At 47.3% G+C, this 27537-nt stretch overlaps 1 protein-coding gene across 1 annotated transcript in view; it reads right to left on the bottom strand.

The window, feature by feature from the left end:
- LOC126020185 (epididymis-specific alpha-mannosidase-like) overlaps positions 1–27537 on the bottom strand; it is a 37479-nt gene that overhangs the window by 692 nt on the left and 9250 nt on the right. Inside the window, exons 5-17 of the mRNA XM_049781647.1 lie at positions 27090–27181; positions 21806–21974; positions 16388–16586; positions 12283–12473; positions 11047–11185; positions 8534–8667; positions 7968–8221; positions 5713–5904; positions 4353–4605; positions 4149–4259; positions 3882–4074; positions 1913–2050; positions 901–1013 (exon numbers count right to left, since the gene is read on the bottom strand). Of these exons, the coding sequence (XP_049637604.1) occupies positions 901–1013; positions 1913–2050; positions 3882–4074; positions 4149–4259; positions 4353–4605; positions 5713–5904; positions 7968–8221; positions 8534–8667; positions 11047–11185; positions 12283–12473; positions 16388–16586; positions 21806–21974; positions 27090–27181 (2178 nt within the window). The remainder of the gene's footprint in view (positions 1–900; positions 1014–1912; positions 2051–3881; positions 4075–4148; positions 4260–4352; positions 4606–5712; positions 5905–7967; positions 8222–8533; positions 8668–11046; positions 11186–12282; positions 12474–16387; positions 16587–21805; positions 21975–27089; positions 27182–27537) is intronic.

Raw genomic sequence — 27537 nt, 5'->3', positions numbered from 1 at the left:
GTAATAATATCCAGAGACAATAGAAATGAGAGCCAGGGGGCCCAGACAGTCCATGGTAGGAAGCTTGTCACAAAGAGCAGAGAGTGCAGTTAGGGCAGAGAAGGGACCACTAAGACAATGAGAGATTGAAATGATCACCCTGGACATGAACAGGGTACTGGAAGGAAATAAAGCGATATGCATGATACTGCTTCATTAACAGTATTGCAAACCACAGTGTCTAAAAGTGGGGGTGGGGGAAAGAGAGAGAGAGAGAGAGACAGAGACAGAGACAGAGACAGAGACAGAGAGAGGAAAAATGTCTGTCCCTGAGGCAGGAAGGGAAAAGATTTAACAAAAACCCAAAGCACAGCCCACAGTTACCCACTGGAAAAATTTTAAAACAATTGATTACCCAAGACATAGGCAGAGATTAACAGGGACTCTCAGAATGATATAGAAATAATAATAATGATAATAACTCCTGAGCCAAATTTCAGAACTACACAATTGGGGTGAACTGGCCAAATCTTCACGAAGAGCTCATTATCCTGCACACCCCCCTTTCCAAAGAGCTGGGGAAGAGGGGCCCCTCCTCACTCCTCACATCAGGGCAAGTTCCTCCTGTTGAGTTTTCCGGTTGGAGAAACAGTGATCTTCCTTTGGTGACCGGTTTTCAGAACAAGAAGCAGAACTGCCTGGGTCTAAGTGAAAGTCTAGAGGCTGGGGAGGAGACAGGCTTCCCCTTGAGCCCCACATCCCCAGAGGTGCTCTTGGTGAGTGCTCCCTGACCTGGCTCTGCTTTAAGGACGTTTCTGGGGAAGATTTTCATACTGTTATACTGTTCCCCCCTCCAGAGCATCCTCTACTGAGGGAGGCTGCCCTAGGGTCTTGGGGTGGGGGTGGGTGGGCGCAGTTTACCTTCAGGTTCAGGGTCACAGGCCGAGACAGGACTGGGTCCTCCCCTTTCTCAAACAGGTGGTGGAGACGCAGCAGGACTCGCTGCAGGTTGGGGCCGGCCTTTTCCCAGGGGCCTTCAGGGACAGAAGGCAGTGAGATCCTCCCACCCATTCCTAGGGCTCAGGGCAAGCCTGGGATCCGCACAGTCCCCTCTACATTCCGCCCTCACATCCCCAACTTGCAGCCAAGAACACAGAAGGCCAAGCAGCAGCAAGCAGCAAGCAGGAGGAAGGGTCCAAGCCGCCCCCCCTCACCTGTCAGAAGCAGTTGCTTCAGAACCAGGCTGAGTTCTGAATAGCCTCTCCTCTCATTTCCCCTCCCCGTGTGGGTCAGTGGGGCCTAACCTCCGGGACCCCCTTCCCTGCACCATACCCCAGAGGTCAAGCTGAGGAGATGCTGCTCCAGAAACAGCCTGAGGGAAGAGTGCCTGGGGCTACCGCAGGTCAGAGATGGGTGCAGAGGACCAGCACGCTTTAACCTGACCCGGCAAATGACCTGATCGTTTCAACGCTTTAACTGATCCGGCAACCTGGGGCTTCAGCCACGCTCCCACCATATAGTGGGGTCTCCAATATCAGTGAGACTGGGTACCAGCCCCCGACCCTCATTATAGAGTGAGATCCAAGCGCAGAGGGCAATGTAGGACAAGGGGTGAGAGGAGATGGTCTGGTGTCTGCAGGGGACCCCAGTTCTGCACATCGCCCCAGGCCTCCTGAGTTGAATCAGCAGCATGTTGGCAGAGAACAAACAAGTCCCCCATCACTTTTCCGATCTGGAAACAGAGCCCCAAGCTGGGGAGGATGATGAGGGATCCTGGTCACCCCAGCCTCTCAGTGGGTCCCTGTCTCCTCATTTGTCAGGAGAGAGGTCCATCTGGCGTCTTGGCAGATCACGATGACTCAGAGGGGGTCCCACCGCCTGGCACTGTGTTGGAGTAAAGGGGGATACAAGCGGGGGCCTTTGCCCTGCCCACCTTCCTTGAGCCTCTGCAGGTGCTCCGTGTGGTTGCTGCTATACTGCCAGCCAGGGGTGCTCAGTGTCTGCATGTGGAGGCTCGGGGGCAGCGTCACAGCAGGTTGTTGCCTACGGCTTTGGAGAATCGGGACAAAATCTGCAGGCAGAGGGATGGAAGGTGGCTGAGGGTCCAGCTATCCCTCTCTGGACTTTAAAGCTGGGAGAATGTCGAAAGTGCTTCTGAAAAACGAAGAACTTGAAGTGAATCTGGCCAGGAAAGGGTTTTTGGCTTGACTTGCCACATGTTGTTGATAACTGTTTCAGTATTTAAAGGTCTATGTTGATGCTGCCAATTCCATGGGACCGAGGAATAGCAGGAGAAATAGTAATGAGTCTAAAGAAGATAAAATAATCTGTAACAAAACCGTTTCTCATCTCTTTTTGTTTGTTTGTTTGTTTGTTTGTTTTTGGCCACACCCTATAGCACTCAGGGGTTACTCCTGGCTCTCTGCTCAGAAATTGCTCCTGGCAGGCAGAGAGGGACCATATGGGATGCCGGGATTTGAACCAATTTTGGTCCTGGGTCAGCCGCTTGCAAGGCAAACACCCTACCGCTGTGCTATCTCTCCGGGCCCTTCTCATCGTGTGTGTGTGTGTGTGTGTGTGTGTGTGTGTGTGTGTGTGTGTGTGTGTGGTTTTTGGGTCACACCTGGCAGTGTTCAGGTGTTTTTCCTGGCTCTGTGCTCAGAAATTGTTCCTGGCAGTCACGGAGGACTATATGGGACGCCGGGATTTGAACCAATGACCTTCTGCATGAAAGGTAAACGCCTTACCTCCATGCTATCTCTTCGGCACCTTTTCATCTCTTTTTTATGTTGTTTTGATCCACACTGGCAGCACTCAAAGTTACTCCTAGCTCTGCACTCAGAAATTATTCCTGGCTGGGGCCAGAGCTGTGGCGCAAGCCGTAAGGTATCTGCCTTGATGCGTTAGCCTAGGACGATCCACGGTTTGATCCCCAGGAGTCCCATATGGTCCCCCAAGCCAGGAGCAATTTCTGAGCACATTGCCAGGAGTAACCCCTGAGTGTCACTGGGTGTGCCCCCCTAAAAAAAAAAGAAATTATTCCTGGCAGGCTCGGGGTGGGGGAGTGAGGGGGGACACATATGGGATACCAGCTTTCGAACCCGAGTTGACCACATGCAAGGCAAACACCCTACCCACTGTTTATCACTCTGGCCCTTCAATTACTTCTTTTTGTTTGGTTTTTGGATCACACCTGGCAGCGTTCAGGGGTTATTCCTCGATCTACACTCGGAAATCGCCCCGGCAGGCTTGGGGGACCATATGGGATGCTGGGATTCGAACCACCATCCTTCTGCATGCAAGGCAAAAGCCCTACCTCCATGCTATCTCTCCAGCCCCTCCATCACTTTTTGTTTGAGTATTCTCTGTGTTTCAGACTCTACAGGTTTCTTTATAACAACCCCCAGTCTCACCTATATGATTTTACCATGTTAAAAGTCACACCAATCAAGGACTGAGGGCAACTTGCCTTGAACAGCTGACCTGGATTCAATCCCTCCCAACACCCCCAAAAGTGATTCTGAGAGCAGAGCCAGGAGTAAGCCTTGAGCACCACCTTATATGGCCCCCAAACAAAAAAAAGTCAGTCTTGGCAATGTAGGGCCATCGAAATGAAGAGACATGGCAGCAGGTCACATGATCAAAGATGAGGGGAGAAAGAAGGGGCCAGAAGCCAATGTGTAGGTGGAGAAGGGGTTAGTCTGGGCTGTGCCCTTACTGCCTATGAGAACTTGAGGCACCCCTGAGCCTCTCTGCACCTCACCTGCCCTCTGAGAACAGAAGTGCTGGGCCTGTGACCATTGAGGTGCCTCTGACCTAAGACTGCTCAGATGACCCAAGACTTCACAACCTCTGGCCCACATTCAGGGGGTGACAGGCCCCAGACTGAAGGCTTCCCTTACCATGCAATGCTCTCAGCAGCACCACAGGCTGGTGCTGCAGAGCCAACCCGCTCCTGTGGCGCAGGGCAGTGGTGAGTGGCTGGGGTCCCAGCAGGAGCCAGAACACAGGGCTGGCCACAGAGGAGTCGTCCAGCGTCAGGTTGACCTCGTTCATCCAGTCACTGTTGACCCACAAGCGGCGGTGCAGCATGATCTGCAGGATGGGACAGAGGAGTCTGAAGGCCCCTTGTCCCTGGACAGCCCCAGGGTGCCCATATGGTGACCTACCTCCACCTGCCCATTGCCCTGGCTGGACACGCCGTGGGCCTGATTCGACAGCACTACCAGCCGACTGTGGTGATCCTGAATGAAGGCTGTTTGCACCATGGGGTGGTAATTCTGTCGGGGGAACGGAAATCGCAGGTTGTGATAAAGGGACTCAGCCATGGCCAGCAAAGGCCATGCTATGCCCACAAGTACAACAGGGCATACCTGTGCAATGTTATTTTTCACAGTGCTCCTGTAGTACCTCTGCTGCATCTGGTAGCCATTGCTGTCAGTGTAGAGAATCTGCTGCGTGTCCAAGTTGGTGCTGGTCCTCAGAATGGCTTCACGGTTCACTTCCAGGGGCCCCACCTGGAGGCTCTGCTCGATCCGGTGGCACAGAAGCTCTGTGCTGAAGCCCGGAGGCTCGAGCACCAGCCGGGAGATGATGGCATAGCTATGGTATTTGTCTTCCTTAGATCTTTGTGGGGAGGAAAATCAAAAAATAAGGACTGGCCTACCTCACTGTGTATCTGAAATTTAACTATGAAGGACTCTGTAGATCACAATTGTTCCAATATAATAAAAAAAATTTAAAAATAAGGACTGGGGAGTCAGAGTAATGGCGCAGTAGTAGGGCATTTGCTTTGCAAGTGGCTGATCTCTGTTCGATCCCCCAGTGTCCCATATGGTCCCCTAAGCCAGGAGCAATTTCTGAGCACATAGCTAGGAGTAATCCCTGAGCATTACCAGGTGTGACCCAAAAATCAAAAACCAAAAAATAATAATAAATAAATAAGGACTGTATCTCTAGAAAGCCACCCCTGTTGCATGCCCATCTGGTCTTCTTCCTCCTCCCTCCTTCCTTCTTCCTCCCTCCTTGCATTCATTCCTTCTGTCCCACATTCCATTCATTCTTCTCTCCTTCCTGCTCAGCTTAGATCAGATTCTCCCAGGAGCCTACTAGCTACTAAAATGGGCAAATGTGAGACTGTGGTCATGTGTCATGTCTGACCAGGCCTGGTAGAAATGTCTGCCCAGTCACTGAAAAAACAAGGGCTCTCTGGGGAGTGAAGCATGGCTCTGAGTGGGCCTGTTCAGCTCTGAACTATAAGAGTAGCAGTGCAGAGTCAATGCAGAGCCAGGTTGTAGAGACCGGGGCAATCATGTCCTAATCAAACTTGCATGAACCCACAAGGTACATGTACTCAGCACAAAACTGGATGCTGGACATCTGAAGTAAAATATCACTGCCCACCTAATGCTCTCCAGAAACACACATTAGAAGCTAATCTCGGGGCCTGGAGAGATAGCACAGCGGCGTTTGCCTTGCAAGCAGCCGATCCAGGACCAAAGGTGGTTGGTTTGAATCCCAGTGTCCCATATGGTCCCCCGTTGCCTTCCAGGAGCTATTTCTAAACAGACAGCCAGGAGTAACCCCTGAGCACCGCCGGGTGTGACCCAAAAACAAAACAAAAAAACAAAAAAAAGAAGAAGAAGAAGAAGAAGAAGAAGAAGAAGAAGAAGAAGAAGAAGAAGAAGAAGAAGAAGAAGAAGAAGAAGAAGAAGAAGAAGAAGCTAATCTCACTTGTAGAAATATTGCCGAATCTCAGTCACAATTTTCCCAAACACGATATTCATTGCCACGTAATTCCAGGCCGGCTTTGCAACATTGCTGGTCGAGAACTTGTAGTGATCAGAAATTGAACCATTTTCTGAACTTTTGTCGGGGTGGTACTCCAGGAAGTCCTGAGTCACAAGCACGGTCCGCTTACTCTCTCTGCAGAGGCAGGAGTGACAGCAGCATCCTCATAAATTATGGACTCTCACCCAGGATGTAGCCCAGGAGAAGCCTCCCTCAGCAGGCACTCCCTGGGAACCAGCCCACAAGAAGGTGCCCTTCTTAGACACTGGTGAAAACCCCAGAAGATTTAACTCCTGGTTCTACTCCATGTACATCGACCCCAGCAAAAGCCAACATAGGACCACATTCCTTTCTTGCCCAAGCAAAGATGGCCAAGGAGAGACCAGGATGCCTGGCAAGTCCCCAAAAGCAGAGGATCAGGGGCGGGAGTGGTAGGACATTTGCCTTTCACTCAGCCAACCCAGGAAGAACCTAGGTTTGATTCCCGGCATCCCATATAGTCCCCCGAGCCTGCCCAGAGCAATTTTTGAGCACAGATAGGAGAAACCACTGAGCACAGCAGGATGTGGCCCAAAAACTAAAAACAAAAACAAAAAGCAGGGGGTCTGACACACTGCAGAGAAAAACTATATGACCAACTTTATCAAATCCTATTTCGTAGACTCAAGGTTACAACATAATGTGTGGAGGCCTGTCTTTCCCAGCTGCTCACAGGCCATGGGCCAGGCTCTTTACTCATACTCTCACTATTCCTCAAAGCAGGACCTTGGAAGGAACTTGTGACTATGGAGACCAGAATTGGCTCTCCTGAGACCTCCAGCCAGCCATCAGGCACATAAGCAGGTGCCTATTCAGGCCCAACACCATGTCTTTGCTCCACCATCTCTTTAGGAGATGCAGTCTGGATGTGGGAGGAGTTGTGGAGACTCAATGCCTCTTGGGTGTACCTTGAATTGTCAACATGTGTTGACATGTGTGGATTCAACAAACACACATCAATTCCTCGAGGTCTAGGAGCCTGCTGTGAGGCAACAGTAATGGGGCTCCCCCTCCCTCCCACATAAGATGTTCTCTATTGAGTGACCTAGTAGACAGTGGTTGTCCGGGCCACAGCCCAGAGCAATCACCAGGGGGTGGGGGGGGGTGCCTGTGGGACACTGTGATGCCTCATCCATGGGACACACCCCATTGGGTTTCACCGATGTGGCATCAACATGTCTTTGATTTGGAAAGAGTTGGGATACCTGACCACCAAAATGCCACTGCTGCTGTGTGCTCATAAATTATATAAAATTAAAATTATAACACAGGCTGCCCTGAAACTGGGACCCAGGGCTGGCTGAGGTGAGATGTTGAAATCAGCTTTTTCCTCAGTTGATTAAACCCAGAGTATCAGGATAAACATACGGTCCTGAATGGGAAGTTTTAAATTCATAATATGAGCCACATTTTCCAACACCTGATAAAATACTGGGGCCTCTGGTAGTTGTATGACATGATGCCACATTTATCTCCTCTGTTATTTGTGAGGTAGTTTTTGTCTCACTCCCTTTTAGAAACCATGGAGTCTATTGGGGGAGACATTATTAAATCCATAAAAATTTCCATCTCTCAAAGAGCCCCCTTCCAGCTAAAGTACTGTTGTCCTTTAGGTCCAAAATCAGGATAAGTTTGAACAAAAAGACATTAGGCATGGACAATGTTATTTGGGCAGAGGATAACTCCAGGGTCAGCCATAAATGCAAAACAATGTGACCCGGCTCATAGAGCCCAATCACTTCCCAAATTGCCCTTCCAGCCTGAAACAAAGGCACCTCCAGCCAATGACTGAAACACTCTAATTTCTTTTGTTTGTCTATCTCCTTGGGTGTCTTTTTGTCTCATTCTCTGTAATAAACCCCCACAGAACAGAGGTGCCAAACGAGCTGGTTCTATACAGTGACACTCTTTGGAGCCCTGCTCTTCCATACCCTCCATTTAGGACTAAAGAAATAAAGCCTCACTTGCATGCAACTGCTAAGACTCACATTTCCTATAAATGAAATTTCTAAACAGGAAGGACTTTCACACAACACACAACACACTGAGGTCATACCCCAGGAAGCCAAGGAGGGAGTGGAGTTTCTCAGCATGGATGAAATACACAGGAATCAGAGAACATTGCCTTAGCCTCAGAGGCAGGCATGGATTCACCTCACCTCTCCCAGATGCTATGCATTAGGTTAGTGTCCTGATCCAGGAACACGGTGTAGCAGTCATTCTGTACGGAGACCAGGTGCTTGTCACTGGGCCCCGTGGCTGTTCTTCTCTTTCGTTCAAAATATCTTGGAGCAGATATGTTGAGATGGACCTTCTTGCTGTGATGGATGTTGTAATGCTGATAACTCAGACCCGGGATGGTGGTCAGCACGTGGACATCATAGTGGGATGAGGTCTTCTCTGACTTCTGCACCTGCAAGTTCTGGGGTCAGGATGGAAAAAGGCATCAACAGCCAGAGAAGAGAATTCTATTCAGGGTCCCTCAGCTTGTACAGCACCCTGATGGGGAGCACAGTCTGAGAAGAAACAGGCTCTCTCTCATCTTCTCGGGCTGAACTCCAGTCTCTGCACCCTCTCTGCTCACCACAGTCCAGCCCCCCTCCTCGTCCTGCCCCTCTCTTCCCAGTGAGACTCGCTGCCACAGTCACTGCCACTGCCACCTCTTCTGGGTAGGCTCTGGCTGGACCAGAAGTGGCACAGGAATGGCAGGTACTCCCACTCTTACCTGAGGGGGCACAGGATTTCCCAGATGGTCCGTGACACTGAGCTGGGAGAAGCTCACAGTGAGGGTGATGATGGTGGTGATGTTCCAGGCCAGAGGGTTGTAGATCACTGCCATGTGCCCAACATTGTCCAATCCTGCACTCAAAGACCCAACTCCATAGTGAGTGGTTGGTTCACATAGCACAGCCTAGCTATAAGAGAAACTGAGGCAACTGGGACCTGACTCAGCAGAGCTCAGGAATCCAAGGAAAGAGACCTGAGCCCAAGTGATATCCCTATACCAAGTGGACCACAATGCATTGCTTCCTTTCAGAGAAGGCTAAGAGAGCATGCCATGTTTTCCTCACACTGAGGGTGCTTCTTCTTACCACACCCACTACCAGCCAGCACACTTCCCTGATGCAGAAACAAAAGGCAGAGGAGATTCAGCTGCCTGAAGTGAACTTGAAGTCCAGGTTCTAGAACCTAGTCCCAAAGCTTGAATGATGAGCAGTAAGGAGCAGGGGCCATCAGCCACTGCAACCTGGACTGGGTGGTGCAGCCCTCATCCTTGCCCCTGAGGTCCCTGTGATGTCCCTCTGTAATCATTTGTTCCAGGACCATTCAGGAATAGTTCTGTGCCCATGTCTGATGATCTTGAGTTACGAACATATCATACACTCTCTACCCTGTCTAGTTTATGCCCAAATGCCTTTTTTGTTTGATCGGTTTTTTTTGGGGGGGGGCACACCCAGCAATACTCAGGAGTTACTTCTGGCTCTTAGCTCAGGAATCACTCCTGATGGTTCAGGGGACCAAATGGGATGATGCCAAGGACCAAACTGTGTGCAATTCAAGTGCTCTCCCACTGTGCTATCTCTCTGGGCTCAACAAATGCCTTTTTGACTACATACTTGTACCTTGCTTGTAAAGATTGCCCCCACCTGCCACGTGGCTATCTCCCTGAGAACCACATCCCTGGGCTCCTTTCCCCCCACCTCATGCCTGTGGGCAGAAAAATGTGGCATCACATCCCAGCTATCCAGGTGTCAGGTTAGATGGTGAGGGACAGACTTAGAAATAGGGGAATCAGTTCAGTGAACAATGAGCTGAAGTGAGAGGCTTCAGGTATGCTTAGTAAGTAAGTATAGAACCTGGAGAAGGAGTTAGTCTGCCTGTAATGAGACAATATGCACAAGCCAGCACAGGGAACATCCATCACCTTCACTCAGATCTTCATGGTTTCAGGACCCTTAGAAAGTGAGGTGTCTGATGAGCTATCCCCGACACCCTCCCATTCAGAGAAATTTGCTGGAGGGAAGGGGGTGCATGCCCACATTGAGCTCAGAATGAAATGGAACTAAGCAGCACTTCCCAAGTCATGTCCAGGGAAGGTCCACACTAAGATGCAAACAGACAGACAAGTCTAGCCTTTTTTTGGGAAATAATAGAGACATTCTTTTTTTTTTTTTTTTTTTTTTTTTTGTTTTTTGGGCCACACCTGGCGGTGCTCAGGGGCTACTTCTGGCTGTCTGCTCAGAAATAGCTCCTGGCAGGCACGGGGGACCATATGGGACACCAACCACCTTTGGTCCTGGATTGGCTGCTTGCAAGGCAAACACCGCTGTGCTATCTCTCCGGGCCCGGGAAATAATAGAGACATTCTTGAAAGCACTAACAATTGAGTTCCAATGTGACCCAACAATACTGCTCCTGAAAATACACCGTAGGACCCAAAAGTACAATGCAGAAAAGGCATTTACATTCCTATGCTCGTTGCAACACTGTTCACAATAACCAGAATCTGGAAACACCCAAGCACCAAGACAGATGGTGGCTAAAGAAACTGTGGTACATCTACATAATGGAATACTATGCAGCTGTTAGAAAAAATTAAGTCATGAGATTTTCTTAGACATGGATAGATATTATGCTGAGTGAAATGAGTCAGAGAGAGAGGGACAGATAGAGAATAATTGCACTCATTGGGATATAAAAAAAAGATAGTAGTGTATTAGTACTCAAAGACCATTTAATAGAGATAAGGGCCAGGAAGACTGGTCTATGGTAGGAAGCTTGCCACAAAATACAGTTAGGACAGAGATGGGACCACTGTGATAATGACAGTGGGAAATGATCACAGTGGACAAAAACTGGGTGCTAAAAGGAGGGAAAGTGATATGTATTAGGCCTTTTCATTAATAGTGATGCAAACCACTGCCTAAAAAGAATAGAAGAGAAGAAAAATAGAATAAAAATGTCTGCCACAGAGTCATGCAGGGGAGGGGGAGGAAATAGGGGGGGAAACTGAGGACATTGGTGGTAGGAAATGTGCCCTGGTGAAGAGTGTTGGACATTGTATGACTGAAATTCAATCACCAACAACTTTGTAAGTGTGAATCTCACAGTGATGCAATTTAAATAATTATTAATTTAAAAAATATGATTCCTTTTTTAAAACCTTTTTCTAACCTTCCAGGAAGTTTCCATCCTGAATCAAATCACTTCTCAGAGAGTCTCCAGGTCCCCTCTTACCCTTGCTGACTTGTTCTCTGTCTGTAATGATGGATGTCATCACCTCCTGCACGCCCTCCATGCCCACCGTTAGGTGCTCCTCATACATGTCTCTCACCTGAAGGGTCTCCGTCCCCGTGATGCCATCATGGTGCTGGACCTGAGAGTACAGAGATCCATCAGGCATGTGTCCTGAAGGTCCAGGGTCCCCTCCAGCTCTGGGAGTAGGGGCAGGAAGTTTCTCAAACCTATCTATATGAGAGTCAACCAAACTCTGAGTAGAACCAACTCAGCATTTTCATCTGAAACCCCTCTCTGAGTCTCTACCTGGGCAGCTCCCAAATTTCATGGGGTCCCCCCATTTCCATCAGGTCCAGTGTTCACCCCCCAGTGGCCTCAGCATTACAGATATGCCCCCCAACTGACCCCTGCTCCTCAGCACTGAGCTTAGGTGAAACAACTTTCTCTTCACAGAAGGAAAACTGTGGCCCACAAGCTGCAGCCATGTGCCCAACTACTCTGACAGATGGCCACCCACTTCACCCTCTTGACTATGTGCCAACCATTGTATTCATAGCTGTGCCATGTCCTTGCAGGGTGGGAGAGTGAGGAGAAGATTCTGGATTTGTCCCCCTCACTTTGGGGCGAGTGAAGATGTAGCTGATGTTTGACTTACTAGAGGGGCCACAACAAGCATGCAAGGTTCTGCCTTTCCCAGGATCACCCCCACCTGTCTTCTGAGTGGGCAGTGAGTCCATTGTCAGGAGCAACCAGACTCAGAGCAAGCAAGTCCTAGGGGCTGGCCATAAAACAGTGGGGAGAATGCTCCCTTGCACATGGCCAACCTGGGTTCAATATCCAGCATCCCATATGGTCCCCTGGACATTGCCAGGAATAATTCCTGAGTGTATAGCAGGAGTAATCTCTGAGCATTACTAGGTGTGGGCCAAAGAGAGAGAGAAAGACTGGGCAGAGGGGGAAATCCTACACCTTGAATCCCACAAAAATTCAGACTAGTGAAGTTGCACCCAGCCCCTAATTCCTCAGAATTGGCTCCAAATCTTCCTGAAGTCACTGGATGGGTCACATGTGATATGGTATGGCCCAGATCACATTGCAGGGACCTGGCTCTGAGACTCCCAGTCTCATTGAGAAACTGAGCTGTAAATTAGTTCAGGAGCACGCCAACTTTTAGGGGAACAGTTTGTGCTTCCAGAGAAGGCCTGCCCATCTGCTGTCACTCAACAGTGTCCTAACCTCAGAGACTGCCCAGCGGAGCCACTGCAGCTGCTGCAATGCCCAGGTTGTGTTCAGGACTGAGTGGTGCCTGGGGTGCAGGTGGCATGTGAACATGAACTCGGCAGCATGCAGTAGGGCACTGGCTCGCCTCGCCAGCCTCTTCAGTTCACTGCGGGAGGCGTAGTAGCCGGTCCAGACCTCTCTTTCATCTGAGAGATAAAAGCCAGATAAGTATGAATAGAGTCTCTCCTGGCTATACACTCAGAAATCGCTCCTGGCTTGGGGGACCAATGAGGCACCAGGGGATCAAACCACGGTCCGTCCTAGGCTAGCTCGGGCAAGGCAGACACCTTACCACTTGCGCCACCGCTCCGGCCCCTGAATAGAGTCTCTTAATACACCCTCAGCCCTCATCAGGGGAGTTGAGGAAGGAGAGGGCAGGGTGAGGCTGAGTTTGCCCTGGCCACCCCATGAGACAGCTTGTAGGTGCCAATGATTCTGCCCAGGAAGGACTCAAGGGGCCCAGGAGACCTGCAGAGGGCTGAGATTGAGAACCATTATGAGGAAGGCAAAACCCAGGTCACATGGAAAACCAGGGAAGTCCCATGATCCCAGTCTGTGAGGCTCAAGGCAGGGACTGCTCAGGTGAGGGACCAGGGAGCCAGCCTCAGCAGAAAGAAAGTCTTTGAGAGGAGAGAGCAGGGATAGGCCAGTCTAAACCATGGGGCCCAGATAGGCCTGTCCCTTGGAGATTCCTTGGCATCTCAGGGAAGGTGGGTGCTGCGACAGGCACTGTAAAGACTCAGTTCAGAGAGGGACTGTTGAGTTGTTCATACTTTAACAGATACCTACCAGACCCCTTTTCCTGCTCCTGCCTAGGGCATTCCCTGACATCTGCACGTCTGAGCCAGGATGAGGCATCAGACGTGGGTCTGAGAAGGCCAAGACTTTGGGATAAGCCACTCTTGGTCACTATGCTGACACATCTCTTGGCTCAGAAGCACCCAGAGCCCAAATAAGCCCAAGATAAAGTGATCCAAGTCCACAGAGTCCTCATGTCCCTATTCCTGCATGATGTCCCTATCCAGCCCCTTCTCCATGGCACTCCTGGTCAAAACTGAAGAGACAGCCATGTCCTGTTCCAGGTTGCTCCACCCTCAGGAAATGATCTCTCCTTTCTACATATAACCTTGCCCACAGGGCCGTCCCTGCCTCCACCTGGACTGTCACATCTCATACACCTGGGCCACCAGTCATCATCTAACTCTGTCCCTTAAAAACACACAGCTTTGGAGAGGGCTACACTCAGGAAGCACCTCCCTTTCCACATGGCTTTGACCATACTGTAGGCTACAGCTCCCCACTTCTCTTCAGGTCATGTAGAACAACCTCCCAGCTCCCAGATGAAAGGCTCTGTCCTTCAAGGAAGGAGCACACCAGGACTTTGTCAGAGTAGAAAAGAGGTATCACAGTGACACCCCATCCACTGAAGATAGAAAGAAAATGTGTGAGTGGACATGGCCTTAACCAAACCCCCTTTTGGTGCCCCCCATATTCCTGAGATCCTTTTCCAGTGACCATGGAGACTGACTAAGAAGGATAAGAAGGATACCATCATGACCCAAAGGCCCATTATCCGAGAAGTAGGGGCTGTGTATGAACCCCGATGACGCCAGATTCCCACCTGGCACCAGCAATTCTCTAAGTCTGGGGTCATGACACGGTGCAAGGGACAGTTTACAGCCTAATTAAGGTATCCTGGGATGAAAAGGAAGGTCCTTCAACACTCTATTAGGTCCTACCCTGGGGGGATCAACTATGCAATCTCCACTCTTTCTCTCAAAGCAAGCATATCCATGTATGGACAAGCCATCTGGTCAGAAGTGGGTGCAGTAGGGCCCAAAACTATTCTGGCTCTGGGTGGCCCAGATGACTCCCATGTCTAAGACCTCAAATTCTTGGTTTCTCTTCAGTGATCTGGTGGATCACACAAGAGGATCCAGCACTCGATACAAAGGTATTGATGACTCCTTATATTAGCTAACCCAATCCCAGTGATGCCCCAGAAAGACCTAACTGCACTGTATGTTGTTGTCTAACTCCTCAACCTGTGCTGTGTCTAGCCCTTTCAGGACTTAGGCATAGAATCCTGGGTCTAGGACACCACAAGCCTGGAGAGCAGAGACTGGCTTGGGTGGGGGACTTCCACGCCCACAGACTCTGAGTCCCAAAGATTGGCACAATGGGACAGATGATGACATCCTAAATAATAGCAGTGATTTCTGCTAGGTCCTTCAACTGTGCTAGACATAGGCTAAGTAACTTTTCTGCCTCACTTTATATTGACTCCTCTAGAGCAGGAAAATGTCACCATCCTCTTACTGGAGCAACAGTGTCAGACCAGCAAGCAGGAACAGTCAGTCTGTTCAAGTCTGATCCTTTGAACTTCAGAATGTGTTGATCAAGCTCGTCTGGCACAACCTGGGTCCCAGGGTTGATCACATCCTCAGGCCTGCCCCTGAGAGTGAAAACATAAAGAACTCCAGGAAAGACTATGAAGACATAAAATTCATCCATAATAGAGTTTTCTTTTTTTGTTTTGTTTTGGTTTGGTTTTTTGTTTTTGGGTCACACCCAGCAGCGCTCAGGGGTTACTCCTGGCTCTACACTCAGAAATCACTCCTGACAGGCTCGGGGACCAACCACCTTCCTTCTGCATGTAAGGCAAACGCCTTACCTCCCTGCTATCTCTCCAACCCTGCATAATAGAGTTTTCTGAGTGCACTTCCTGAATGCCTTTAAGCAGAAATCATCACTAGTTGGATTTGGTCTTTGTTGTTTAAAAAAAAAAAAGTATAACAAAACTTAGTCCTATGCTAAGTTCATCTTCCTCCTCACATGAGGAGTCCTCTCCTTTCTTCTCTATTTTTCAATTAACTTTTCTACCTTCTTTTTTTTTTTTTTTTTTTTTTTTTTTTGGTTTTTGGGCCACACCCGGTAATGCTCAGGGGTTACTCCTGGCTATGTGCTCAGAAGTTGCTCCTGGCTTGGGGGACCATATGGGACACCGGGGGATCGAACCGCGGTCCGTCCAAGGCTAGCGCAGGCAAGGCAGGCACCTTACCTTTAGCGCCACCGCCCGGCCCCTCTACCTTCTTTTTAAAAAAAAAAATCAGGCAGTAAAAAATTTACAAGGTGTTTTTAGAACCCTGGGAATAAAAAAAAAGTTTGTCCTCCAATAATAACCTGAACTGAGTCCTAGAATATTTTTAACAAAAAGAGCACCTGGAACTAATGATGTATCCTCTGTGTCCAGAACCAAAGCATGGAGCGAAGCTGGCTGGCAATGGAAAGTGAGATCACTTTAGAATGTCTTGATCTGGGCACCTACCTCACAAGTTCTTTCTCCTTCTGGATCACTAGTGGCTCTGCTCAAAGTCTCTGCTCACCCTTCATTATTTCTCACAAATGTGTCTCCTACCAACCCCATAAAAACTTAAAGTCCACAACACCAAAGAGCAAGATTTGAGGCAAACCTCCTCTCTCCTCACTGTTCTGCCTACAATAAATCACCATCTTTTCTACAGACCCCATGTCTTTGTATTTGCTTTTATTTGTGCATGGAAATAAATGTTTCTAAAGAAACATTAAAGCACTAGAGCAGTGAGAACACCATGACACACATGACCCAGCCTTTAGGTAGGACAGTATTACTGCAGGAGGGGACATGGCATGGGAACAGAACTTGAAGGCAGGGCCTGAGCCTGGAATTCCATATGGTCCCCCGACCCTGCCAGGAGTGATTTCTGAGCACAGGGCCAGGAGTAACCCTTGAGCGCTGCCAGGTGTGACCCAAAAACAAACAACAACAACAACAAAAAAAAAACTTGAAGGCAGAGATCACAGAGGAAGAACAACCCTGGCACGGAGAACTAACTACAGGTCCAGAGGTGTGGTGAGAGAAATCACTGTGCCCACATGGCAGGAGGTCCAACCTGGCAGGACCTTGACAATATTAAAGCAAGTGACATTTCTAGCTGAAGGCAGGAGTGGGAACATTGCATCTCGGTGACTCCCAGGACATGTTCCCTGAACCCAAATTTTCAACCACAGTATCTCTTACCTGGGGAGTAGGGCAAGAAGTCATAGTGGCCTCGGACTTTCCAGGTGTCATTGAGAGCATGGAGGACACGGAAATACTCCTCCAGAGTGGCGTACTTCACCATCACCCTGAGTTGGGATGTGTGTTTCTGGATGTAGTTCACTATCTGATCCATGTTAGCAAACTGTAACCAGGCTTTGGAGAACTTTCTGTCACATCCCTGCAGGCAGAGCACATAAACAGACCCTCTCCTGGGAGCAAAGCCCAGTCCAGACAGAGGGGACAAATAATTTTCTCCTGAAGACCACCCAGTCCTTCGTGACAACCACCCCAACCTCCAAACCAGTGCTCATAGTTAAATTCATGGTGATTCATTTTTCGCATCATTTCTCTTTGGAAAATATTGTTGGTAATATTCCTTACTTTTGAGTGTTGTTCATTTTATATCTAAAAACCTGGTCCCAGATATATTTTACTAGTGAGTTCTTCTCTTCTAAGCCTTTAAAGAAAATCTATTTATAATCCTTTTCCTGCTTTTCTAGAAAGTTGAACAAAAAAATCAAAAATCTTCCCAACAGTTTCTGAAACATAAACATTTCCTGATACCACAATAATACAGATATCACTAAAATAGAAAATCAATGATGGGGGCCAGAGTGATAGCACAGTAGTAGGGCATTTGCCTTGCAAGCGGCTGACCCCAGATGGACCATAGTTCGATCTCCGGCGTCCTATATGGTCCCCAAAACCAGGAGCAATTTCTGAGCACATAGTTAGGAGTAACCCCTGAGCATCACTGGGTGTGGCCCAAAAACAAAAAAAAATTCTATGATGAATGTAGAACCACAGATGTTTATTAAAATATTAGCAAATTGGGGCCGGGCGGTGGCGCTGGAGGTAAGGTGCCTGCCTTACCTGCGCTAGCCTAGGAGACGGACCGCGGTTCGATCCCCCGGCGTCCCATATGGTCCCCCAAGCCAGGAGCGACTTCTGAGCGCATAGCCAGGAGTAACCCCTGAGCGTTACCGGGTGTGGCCCAAAAACCAAAAAAAAAAAAAATTAGCAAATTGAATAAAAATACTCATCGAAAAGAGCTGACACTATGTCCAACTGGGATTGATCCCAGGGTGCAAGCTTAGTTTAATATATACAACATAAGACACCATATCAATACAAGGAAAAATAAAATTCATGTGACCATAAAATTGATGTAAAAATTATTTGACAATTGGGGCCGGAGAGATAGCATGGAGGTAGGGCTTTTGCCTTGCATGCAGAAGAATGGTGGTTCAAATCCCGGCATCTCATATGGTTCCCCTGAGCCTGCCAGGAGCAATTTCTGAGCACCGAGCCACAAGTTACCCCTGAGCACTACCAGGTGTGACCCAAAAACAAACAAAAAAATTATTTGACAAAATTCAAAACCAATTCATGAATTTATAAAGTAACGCCTAATGAAACAGCACAGAAGGACATTTCCTCATTATAGATAAAGCTGTCTACCACAAATCCACAGCTAGAATAATATTCAATAGAGAAAAATTGAAAATGATTCCTCTATGATCAGGCACAAGACAAGACTGCCCACTCTCACCATTACTATTCAGTATATCAGAATGGAAGTACTATGATACCAAGTAGGTAAGAAAAAGATATTAAGGGGCCGGAGAGATAGCATGGAGGTAAGGCATTTGCCTTTCATGCAGAAGGTCATTGGTTCGAATCTCGGCATCCCATATGGTCCCCCCAGGCCTGCCAGGAGCAATTTCTGAGCATGGAGCCAGGAGTAACCCCTGAGCACTGCCAGGTGTGACCCAAAAACCACAAAAAAAAAAAGAGAGATATTAAGAGCATCCAGCATTGGTGGTGGGAGGGTTGCACTGGTGAAGGGGGGGTGTTATGTTTATGACTGAAATCCAACTACAATCATGCTTGTAATTATGGTTCTTAAAGATTTTATTAAAAAAAAAAGAGCATCCAGATTAGAAGAGAAGCCAAACTATCAACTATTTACATATAAAATGATACTGTACTTAGAAAACTTCCAAAAAAAAAAAAACCTCGGGCCCGGAGAGATAGCACAGAGGCGTTTGCCTTGCAAGCAGCCGATCCAGGACCAAAGGTGGTTGGTTCGAATCCCGGTGTCCCATATGGTCCCCTGTGCCTGCCAGGAGCTATTTCTGAGCATGGAGCCAGGAGTAACCCCTGAGCACCGCCGGGTGTGGCCCAAAAACCACAAAAAAAAAAAAGAGAGATATTAAGAGCATCCAGCATTGGTGGTGGGAGGGTTGCACTGGTGAAGGGGGGGTGTTATGTTTATGACTGAAATCCAACTACAATCATGCTTGTAATTATGGTTCTTAAAGATTTTATTAAAAAAAAAAAGAGCATCCAGATTAGAAGAGAAGCCAAACTATCAACTATTTACATATAAAATGATACTGTACTTAGAAAACTTCCAAAAAAAAAAAAACCTCGGGCCCGGAGAGATAGCACAGAGGCGTTTGCCTTGCAAGCAGCCGATCCAGGACCAAAGGTGGTTGGTTCGAATCCCGGTGTCCCATATGGTCCCCTGTGCCTGCCAGGAGCTATTTCTGAGCAGACAGCCAGGAGTAACCCCTGAGCACCGCCAGGTGTGGCCCAAAAACCAAAAAAAAAAAAAAAAAAACCTCTACAAATAAAGTTCCTAGAAAAAAATAATACTGTGTAGTAATGTGCCAGACTACAAAGTCAACACACAGAAATCCATGGTACTTCAATGTGCAAACAATGAAATAGAAGAGAAAGAAATAATAATGATTTAATGTCCTTGGTCAAACTAATAGAAGAAAGTATTTTTAATGAAACTGCATCAAACTAAGAAGCTTCTGCACTGCAGAACAGAAGGTGACCTTGAAGGAGAGAGGATAGGTCAAGGAAAGTACCATTATGACAATGAGAGAGGGAAGTGGTCACTCAACAAGAACAGATGCTGAACAGAGGTAAAGTGGTATACATGATTCCTTACCAGTAAGAGTCCTGTAACTATAGTACCTAAAAGAGAAAAAGAAAAAGGTGCCTGCCATAGAGACAGGCTGGTGTTGAGGATTGGTATATTTCTATTTCCAACCACAGAGTCAACAACAGAAAAATCTCAAGATTCAAACTACCATAACCAAACATAAAAATATGCCTGTCCCGGAGGCAGGCTGGGGGTGGGCGAAAAATTGGAAACGGTTTGGTGGAGAGAAGTTAATACTGGTGGTGGGATTTGTGCTAGAGCATTGTCTACCTTGAACTCAACTATGAATAATGTATGCCATTGTGCCTTCATTTTAAAAAGAAAAGAAATCTCAAATGGTATAGGTAAATTGAAAAAACAAGGTGTGGGATCAAGTGAAAGGTGTATGAACATAATTTTTTTTTTTTGGTTTTTGTGTAACACCCAGCAGTGCTCAGGGTTTACTCCTGGCTCTACCATCAGAAATTACTCCTGGCAGGCTTGGAGGACCATATGGGATGCCATGATTTGAACCACTGTCCTTCTGCATGCAAGGCAAATGCCCTACCTCCATGCTATCTCTCTGGCCCCATGAACATAAATTTTACCCACTCTCTTGGCAGTCATTCTAAGAATCTCTGAGATTTTAGGACACTATGAGTTTGGGGCTAGAGCAGTGGTGCTAGAGATAAGGCAAGCCTAGCCGCTAGCCTAGGACAGACGGCGGTTCATCCCCCAGAGTCCCATATGATCCCCCAAGCCAGGAGCGATCTCTGAACGCATAGCCAGGAGTAACCCCTGAGCGTCAAACAGGTGTGGCCCAAAACAGCAACAACAACAATAAAAATCTATGAGTTTTTGGCTTCGTTATCTAAAACAATAAAATGGGATAAGGAGCATCTGCCTCTTAGACCCATGGAGCAGAGGAGATAAATGGAAAATATAGTCCAGAGAGCAGTACCTGGAGCACATGAAGTAGTCAGTGAAGGTTTATTTCAATTATGATGATCATGATAGTAATGTTAGAGTGATCATGATTTTGTTGATGAGTGTGATATTTTTGTTTTATTTTTGGGCCACACCAGCAGCACTCAGAGTTTATTCCTGGCCCTGTGCTTCAGAAATTGCTCCTGGTAGGCTAGAGAGACGATATGGGATGCTGGAAGTCGAACCCAAGTCCATCCCTGGTAGGCCATATGCAAGGCAAATGCTCTACCGCTGACCCTGAATATGATTTTTTTGTTTTGTTTTTGGGCCACACCCAGTGATGCTCAGGAGTTATTCCTGGCTATGCACTCAGAAATCGTTCCTGGCTTGGGGGACCATATGGGATGCCAGAGGATCGAACAGAGGTCTGTCCTAGGCTAGCTCAGGCAAGGTAGAGTATGCCCTGCGTCACTGCTCCAGCCCCTGAATGTGATTTTTTTTCTTTTTTTCTTTCTTTTTGTTTTTTTTTTTGGGGGGGGGTCACACCCGACAGTGCTCAGGGTTACTCCTGACTCTAAGCTCATAATCACCCCTGGCAGGCTTGGGGGACCATATGGGATGCCGGGATTTGAACCACCGACCTTCTGCATCCAAGGCAAGAGCCTTACCTCCATACTATCTCTCCGGCCCCTGAATGTGATTTTTTAATGATGATGCTGGTAGAGAGGTTGCTGTTAGTGACAGTAATAAGGACAATTAAGTAGAAGATGACAGCAATGATGGACCATCTGATGACTATGATGATGATGAATGTAGTGATGGTGAAGAGGAGGATAGAATGACAGTGTGTCAGACTGTCCCCCTGAGCATCTTCATTCATTTAATTTCAAATCCAGCATAGGAAGTAGGCACCACTGCTATGTGTGTTTTACATTAAGAAACTGAGGCTCAGGGGCCGGGAAGGTGGCGCTAGAGGTAAGGTGTCTGCCTTACAAGCGCTAGCCAAGGAACGGACCGCGGTTCGATCCCCCGGCGTCCCATATGGTCCCCCCAAGCCAGGGGCGATTTCTGAGCACATAGCCAGGAGTAACCCCTGAGCGTCAAACGGGTGTGGCCCAAAAACCAAAAAAAAAAAAAAAAAAAAAGATAAAAAAAAAAAAAGAAACTGAGGCTCAGATGGGCCAAAGACAGAGGATTGGCCCTGCCTGGTGGAGGGAAGTTAGCACTAACGTTGCTATGTAGTTAAGAATCTTGTATTAGAAAAGGAGAAAGGGGTGTGGAACTCGGAGACCAGCTTAGGGGAGGTATTTCATTTTCTGGAGGATGAGAGGGGATAAGAAAGGCCACAGAATTGAGTCCAGGGTAGGGATTGAAGTTACTAGAGTGAATGAGACTTCAGTGAGATCAGGGAAGGAGCTTCCTCGCCTGACAGACAGGATTAGATGGACAGGACACTGGAGCGTCACTGGAGTGGGGCGAGGGGTAGAAGCTATTACCATAGTCTGAGGGCCAGAGTGGGACCCCCAACTTACCCAGGGCCAAAGCAAGTGCCTTGTCTGGAACCATTCAGCCCGCTGCTTCACATCTGCAACCAGACTGCTGGCATAGTCCTCAACATTCAATGCATTGACAGGCTGGTTCATTTCTGGGACCAGTGTCGGAAATGGGAGCACAGGCTGGTCTTCCCAATCAAATCCCCTTCTGCAGGGAACAGTGCAGGGTTTAACAGACTCTCCCAAGATGGGAAGCTGCCTGGGGTCATAAAGGGGGCTGGACTCCAAGTCACAACTTGGGAACTTCACAGTCTTGTTGGGAGCATCTTCTCAGCCCTCAAAAGCCACCACATCAAAGGTGGGAATGCAAGAGAATTTTATCCATTGAGGGTTAGCAGATATCAGTGTTTTCCACCTGGGGGTCTTCAGTACTTCATCCCCTTGAACCCCAAATTTCCTCTACCACCACTGGGACATGGGCTCTGTTCCGCAGATGCACTACATGAGTTTGATAGGGTTTGCACTATTATCCATTATTGTCTAGCAGACTCTTGTTGTAAAACATAAGTGGGACAAGAAATTGGGCATAGCAAGTTTTCCTTTCTCCCTAAGAAAAAGGTGAAGGGATGCTTGAAATTTCAGTGATAAACAGTAGGAAGTTATAGTGGGAAGTTATAGTGGCAACATTTTATAAATGTAAGGGGCCAGAACGATAGCTCAGTGGTAGAGTGTTTCCTTTGCACATGGCTGACCCAGGTTCGATCCCTGGCATCCCATGTGGTCCCTTGGGCACCACTGAGAGTGATTCCTGAGTGCAGATCCAGAAGTAACCCCTGAGAGCTTCCAGGTGTATTGCCCAAAAAACAAACCAAAAAAATTGTTTTTAAGTTTTTTGGGTTTTGTTTGTTTGTTTGGTTGGTTTTGGTTTTTGGGTCACACCCGGCAGCGCTCAGGGGTTACTCCTGGCTCTACACTCAAAAATCTCTCCTGGCAGGCTCGGGGGATTGGGATGCCAGGATTCAAACCAATTACCTTCTGCATGAAAGGCAAATGCCTTACCTCCATGCTATCTCTCCGGCCCTGTTTTTAAGTTTTTTAATGGGAGTAGCCATTGATTTGATTTTGGTTTTGGTTTTGGTTTTTGTGCTCAGAAATTGCTCCTGGCAGGCTCAGGGACCCATATGTGATGCTGGGAATCGAACCCAGGTCCATCCTGGGTTGGTCACGTGCAAGGCAAATGCCCTACCACTGTGCTATCTCCCTGGCCCTGGAAGTAGCTATTGAAATAGCACGTTAGTAACATTACCTCGGCCTTAAATTTATAAATCAACGTTTTTAATTGGTACATTAAATTTGATTCTCAAAGGAAGCTTTTATTCCATCATTCCTTTTCCAGTTCCCCCCTTTAATATATCCTGCTACATCCTTCCCTACTTGGAAAGACTTTTTCTTCCTATGGACTAAAGAGGGTCCTCTTATTCACTTTTATTTAGTTACTAGGCTTTCCCCCCTTATATTCCAAATATGAGTGAACAGAGAGTACAGACAAATCTCACTTCACATAATACAGGCTAAACCCATCCATGTTGTTTCAAATATCAGGCTTTATCTCTTCGTTCCCTTTTTCTTCAATGCTGGGTATCAAACCCAGCTCCTCACACTAATGAGGCATAACTTGGCTGCTAAACTACATATAGAGACCATGATGCCATCAATATTTTTGAGCCACACTCAGAGGTGCTCAAAGGTTACTCCTGGCTCTACGATCAGGAATTACTCCTGGTGGGCTCAGAGGATCATATGGGATGCCATTCTGGCCCCAATCATCATATATTTTTGTTGTTTGCATGCCTACCACACTTTCCTCATCATGCTCATGAGCATGTAACTGGCATGCAACTTTTTTTTTTGGGGGGGGTCACACCCAGCAGCGCTCAGGGGTTACTCCTGGCTCTACACTCAGAAATCGCTTCTGGCAGGCTCGAGGAACCATATGGGCCCACTGTCCTTCTGCATGCAAGCAAACTCCCTGCCTCCATGCTATCTCTCCAGCCCCAGCATGTAACTCTTGGCTTTTTATTGGGACAGTGAAGTGGTGAGTGGGTGGGTGTCTATATATCTGCAGTAATCCTTTTTCTACCCTTCACATAAATACCCAAAAGTGAAAGAATTGGTCATATTGAGTTTTCTTTTCTTTCTTTTCTTTTTTTCTTTTTTGGTTTTTGGGTCATATCCGGCAGCATTCAGGGGTTACTCCTGGCTCTGCACTCATAAATCACCCCTGGCAGGCTCGGAGGGGACCATGTGGGATGCCAGGAATTGAACCGGGTCCCTCCTGGGTTGGCTGCATGCAAGGCAAATGCCCTATCGCTGTGCTATCTCTCTGGCCCCCAAGATTGGCTTTTTTAAATTTCATCTTAAATGACGTTTATGCTGGTAAGATGTGTTTCTTTTATTAATATTTTTTTAGCAATTTTAACCTTAAAAATACATTTTATGGGCCCCCAAAAAATACATTTTATGGGCCCAGAGAGATAGCACAGTGGCATTTGCCTTGCAAGCAGCTGATCCAGGACCAAAGGTGGTTGGTTCGAATCCCGGTGTCCCATATGGTCCCCCGTGCCTGCCAGGAGCTATTTCTGAGCAGACAGCCAGGAGTAAGCCCTGAGCACCACCAGGTGTGGCCCAAAAACCAAAAAATATATACATTTTATATTCTATCATGTCTTTTCTTCATTTATTAAGATCACCCTGAGAGAGACCAGAGTAATAGTACAATGGATAAGGCACTTGCCTTACACAGAGCTGATCCAGATTCAATTCCCAGCATCCCATAGTGTCCTCTAAGCCTTCTATGAGTGATCTATAACCAAAGAACCAGGTATAAGCCCTGAGCACTGCTGACTGTGGCCCAAATTTTTTTTTAAATATCACTATGATTTTATGAGTTTGTCCTTTCTTTTACTGATGTGATATAACACACCAATCGATCTGCTATGCTCTGTTCATGCATTCCTGAAATGATTCCTACTTGGTCATACATGGTGCATGATTCTTTTTTAATATATTGATGTACTTGTTTTTCTCTTTTTCTTTCAAATTTATTTAAACACCATGGTTTACAAAGTTGTTTTTAAGATAACTGTTTCAGGCATTCAATATTCCAGCACAGTCCCACCAGTAGTGTCAAAAGAATGCAAGGTTCTTACAGAACACAGCATTATTAGCTGACAGTTTTTCCTTTTTCACTGTTTTGAATATGTCATTTCTTTCCCCTGACCTATAAAAAAAAATCTGATGAGAGGGGCCAGAGAGATGGCACAGCGGCAAGGCATTTGCCTTGCATGCAGCTAATCCAGAATGGATGATGATTCAAATTCCGGCATTCCATATGGTCCCCCGAGCCTGCCAGGAGTGATTTCTGAGTGCAGAGCCAGGAGTAACTCCTGAGCACCACCAGATTTGACCCAAAAATCAAAAAAAAAATCTGATGAGAGTAACTTTATATGTTATATTGTTTTTCTTTAATTTCCTAACAAATATTTTACTTGATATTTTCTTTTGACCTTTGAATGATCACACATCTACGATATTTTTCATAGTATATCTCTATCTATCCAGATAACTTGGTATTCTTAGTTTCACGAATTGATATATTCACTTCCCCAGTTTTAAGAAAATCTCAGCTATGGTTTTTTCAAAAGGGTGTTGAACCCCTTCTTAGTTCTTTGCCAGATGGAATACCTGTTATGTCACTATTCTCATGGAATGAGAGAGTTCTCAGAAAGTTCATGCATTCTTGTTACACCTTATTTCTCTCTTGCCTTCAATCAGAATCATGTTTAGGTTTGTATATATGTACCTGGTTCATTCCTCCATTATATATATATATGTATATGTATATGTATATATATAGTTCTAATACCCCCACCAAATCTATTAATGTCTGTTGGTCCTTTTGCAGCTTCTTTCTGTTTGATAAAGCCTTATGTCATACATTGTAAGGATAACATAGGCGGAATCATGGTAAGCTTGAATGAATGGCACCTAAAATCTATCAGAGCTGCAATATCAACAGTACATTTTGCAAAAGCAGAGAGTATTAAATTAAAGGACTTAAGGGGAGAGAGATCAACAGGAGAAAGACCAACCAGAATGATCTCTCTCATTTTTGAGATATAAAGAAGCATTGTAGGGGACTAACAAGCACCCAAGGCAATAGAAACAAAGAACTGGAGAGCTGGTCTTCATCAGAAAATAGGTCCTGAGCTGGGTGTGAATGAGGGCTGAACAGGACAGGAAAGAGATCACCCCAACAATGGTAGAGAGAAGTGGATGATGGGGTGGTGAAAGGCTGCAAAGTGCTGTGCAGGAAACCCTATTAGCAACAATACAATAAACCACAGTGCAAAAGTCATTAAATGTTTAAGTGCCTGTTATAGTGGGGGACATTGATGGAGGGAAGAGAACATTGGTGAAGGGATGAACATTGTGTGCCTGAAATCCAATCACAAATAACTCTGTAATATATGGTGACTAAATAAAATTCATTTTAAAATAAAATGTTGAATGGGCCCGGAGAGATAGCACAGCGGCGTTTGCCTTGCAAACAGCTGATCCAGGACCAAAGGTGGTTGGTTCGAATCCCGGTGTCCCATATGGTCCCCCATGCCTGCCAGGAGCGATTTCTGAGCAGACAGCCAGGAGTAACCCCTGAACATCGCCGGGTGTGGCCCAAAAACAAAAAAAAATGTAGAATAACAAATACTTTTTTGGGTTTTTATGTTTGTTTTTTGGGAGGCACACTCGTTTGATGCTTAGGGGTTATTCCTGACTAACCGCTCAGAAATTGACCCTGGCTTGGGGGGACCATATGGGACATCTGGGGATCGAACCGCGGTCCTTCCTTGGCTAGCGCTTGCAAGGCAGACACCTTACCTCTAGCACCACCTCTCCGGCCCCTAAAAGTTATATTTAAAAAAAAAAAACTCAAGGAAATTGTATTTAGCATGAAGGGTTCACACCTGTGATGAAATCGCTTCTCGTGTGGGTTCATTCCTACTTCACAGTGACTCCTAGCACAGATGGGCAGACGGGCTCTGAACTCAACGCCCAGCAGCCAAGGAACCCACAGGCCTGGAGATGGAGCCCCTGATCCGACCTCCCATCTCCCCTGCAGGCAGACACTGGGCTAGCCTGGACTAGGACTCAGGGAGAGGCCAATGCCTCAGTTTCTCTATCTGTCACAGGCTCCCCCGGAGACTGGGGTGAGGTCGTGTCTGAGGTTATGCCGGGAGAGGAGACAACAGGCCTGAGCACTCACGAGCAGTAGCCAAACTGGTCCAGGACATGCGTGAAGATTTCCTGCTGCTCCTCGGACAGAGACTCGGCCCCTCGCCACACGAACTGCAGGTTCTGAGGGTGAAACAGGCAGAGTCGGGGTCAGGGGCCCACTGGACTTGCCTGGCTGCACCTCCCAGCCTGCCTGTCCTCTGTTTTCACTGGGAGCTGCTCTCAGAAGGTTCTGGAGAACTGGAATCTCCCTCTGCTTCTTCCAGATGGCTTCTAGTGCCCAGGATTTCAGGAAGTTGTTGAATTTGCCCTCAGGAAGGCACCTGCCTGTGTGTTACCTTTACTTCCTCCTGGAAGGAGATTGACCAGAGAGATCAGAATGGCCCTTTTCAACACCCTCAGTGTCCCAGGCTTGAAGCCATATTAAGGTGAGTGTTTAAGCCTCTAGGACTTGTGGAGCGTGAGATATGTGCAGCCAT

The sequence above is a fragment of the Suncus etruscus genome, chromosome 10, assembly GCF_024139225.1.
Source record: "Suncus etruscus isolate mSunEtr1 chromosome 10, mSunEtr1.pri.cur, whole genome shotgun sequence".
Lineage (NCBI taxonomy): Eukaryota > Metazoa > Chordata > Mammalia > Eulipotyphla > Soricidae > Suncus > Suncus etruscus.
Note: the sequence above shows the minus strand (reverse complement) of the source record. Positions and strands in the feature narration are given on the sequence as shown.